The sequence below is a fragment of the Bison bison genome, unplaced genomic scaffold (genome assembly GCF_000754665.1).
Source record: "Bison bison bison isolate TAMUID 2011002044 unplaced genomic scaffold, Bison_UMD1.0 scf7180017858886, whole genome shotgun sequence".
Taxonomy (NCBI): domain Eukaryota; kingdom Metazoa; phylum Chordata; class Mammalia; order Artiodactyla; family Bovidae; genus Bison; species Bison bison.
In genome coordinates this window covers 471,697-472,363 of record NW_011489458.1, presented here as the reverse complement: position 1 = coordinate 472,363, position 667 = coordinate 471,697, and the positions used below count along the sequence as shown (strand labels likewise).

Below are 667 nucleotides of genomic sequence, written 5' to 3'. Positions count from 1 at the left end.
CCTGGGGAGTGGCAAGGCCAAGGCAGGGCAGGAAGGGCAGTGCTGGTGGGAGACTCAGGCTGGGCCAAGGCCAAAGCACTGCCCTCTGCGAGTCACCCAGACCCCCAGTTCATGGTTCTTACTGCTAGGCCCTATCCCCCCATATAATATATATTATAAATATAATTATTTATATATATGCCCCCCATATAATTATAACAAAAGCCCTGCCCACAACGTGTGTAACAGCAGGTAATCCCACAGACCCTGGGGAGCTCCTGCCTCCAGGCCTCAGCAGCGTCCTCCCTGCTTCGCTGTGGCACAGCATTCGGCCTGATCTGTGGCCTACACCTGAGCTCCTAGGGGCAGGCGCAGTGCCCGGCTCATCTCGGGGCCCCACGCCCAGCCTGGGGCCCAGCGAGGCAGGGCAGCGGTGTGGGCTGCCTCCCCTCGCCCCTCTTCCCCTGCGCCCACCTGCTCCAGGCCACTGCTGTTCAGGAAGAGGTGCTGCAGCGAACGGCCCACGGGCCGGAAAGCGCCATCTCGTAGGGCCCCGAGCGGGTTCCCCGAGAGCTGCAGCTCCAGGAGGGCCGGCAGCCCCTCCAGAGCCTCAGTGGGCACCTCGCCCAGCTGGTTCCTGTCCAGGTGCAACTTCTCCAGCTCCCGAGCGGGGCCCAGCGCCCCAGGG

At 63.6% G+C, this 667-nt stretch overlaps 1 protein-coding gene across 1 annotated transcript in view; it reads right to left on the bottom strand.

Moving 5' to 3' along the window:
- Positions 1 to 667, bottom strand: part of CHADL (chondroadherin-like) — a 10,697-nt gene that overhangs the window by 1,646 nt on the left and 8,384 nt on the right. Inside the window, exon 6 of the mRNA XM_010830238.1 lies at positions 454 to 662. Coding sequence (XP_010828540.1) covers positions 454 to 662 — 209 coding nt within the window. The remainder of the gene's footprint in view (positions 1 to 453; positions 663 to 667) is intronic.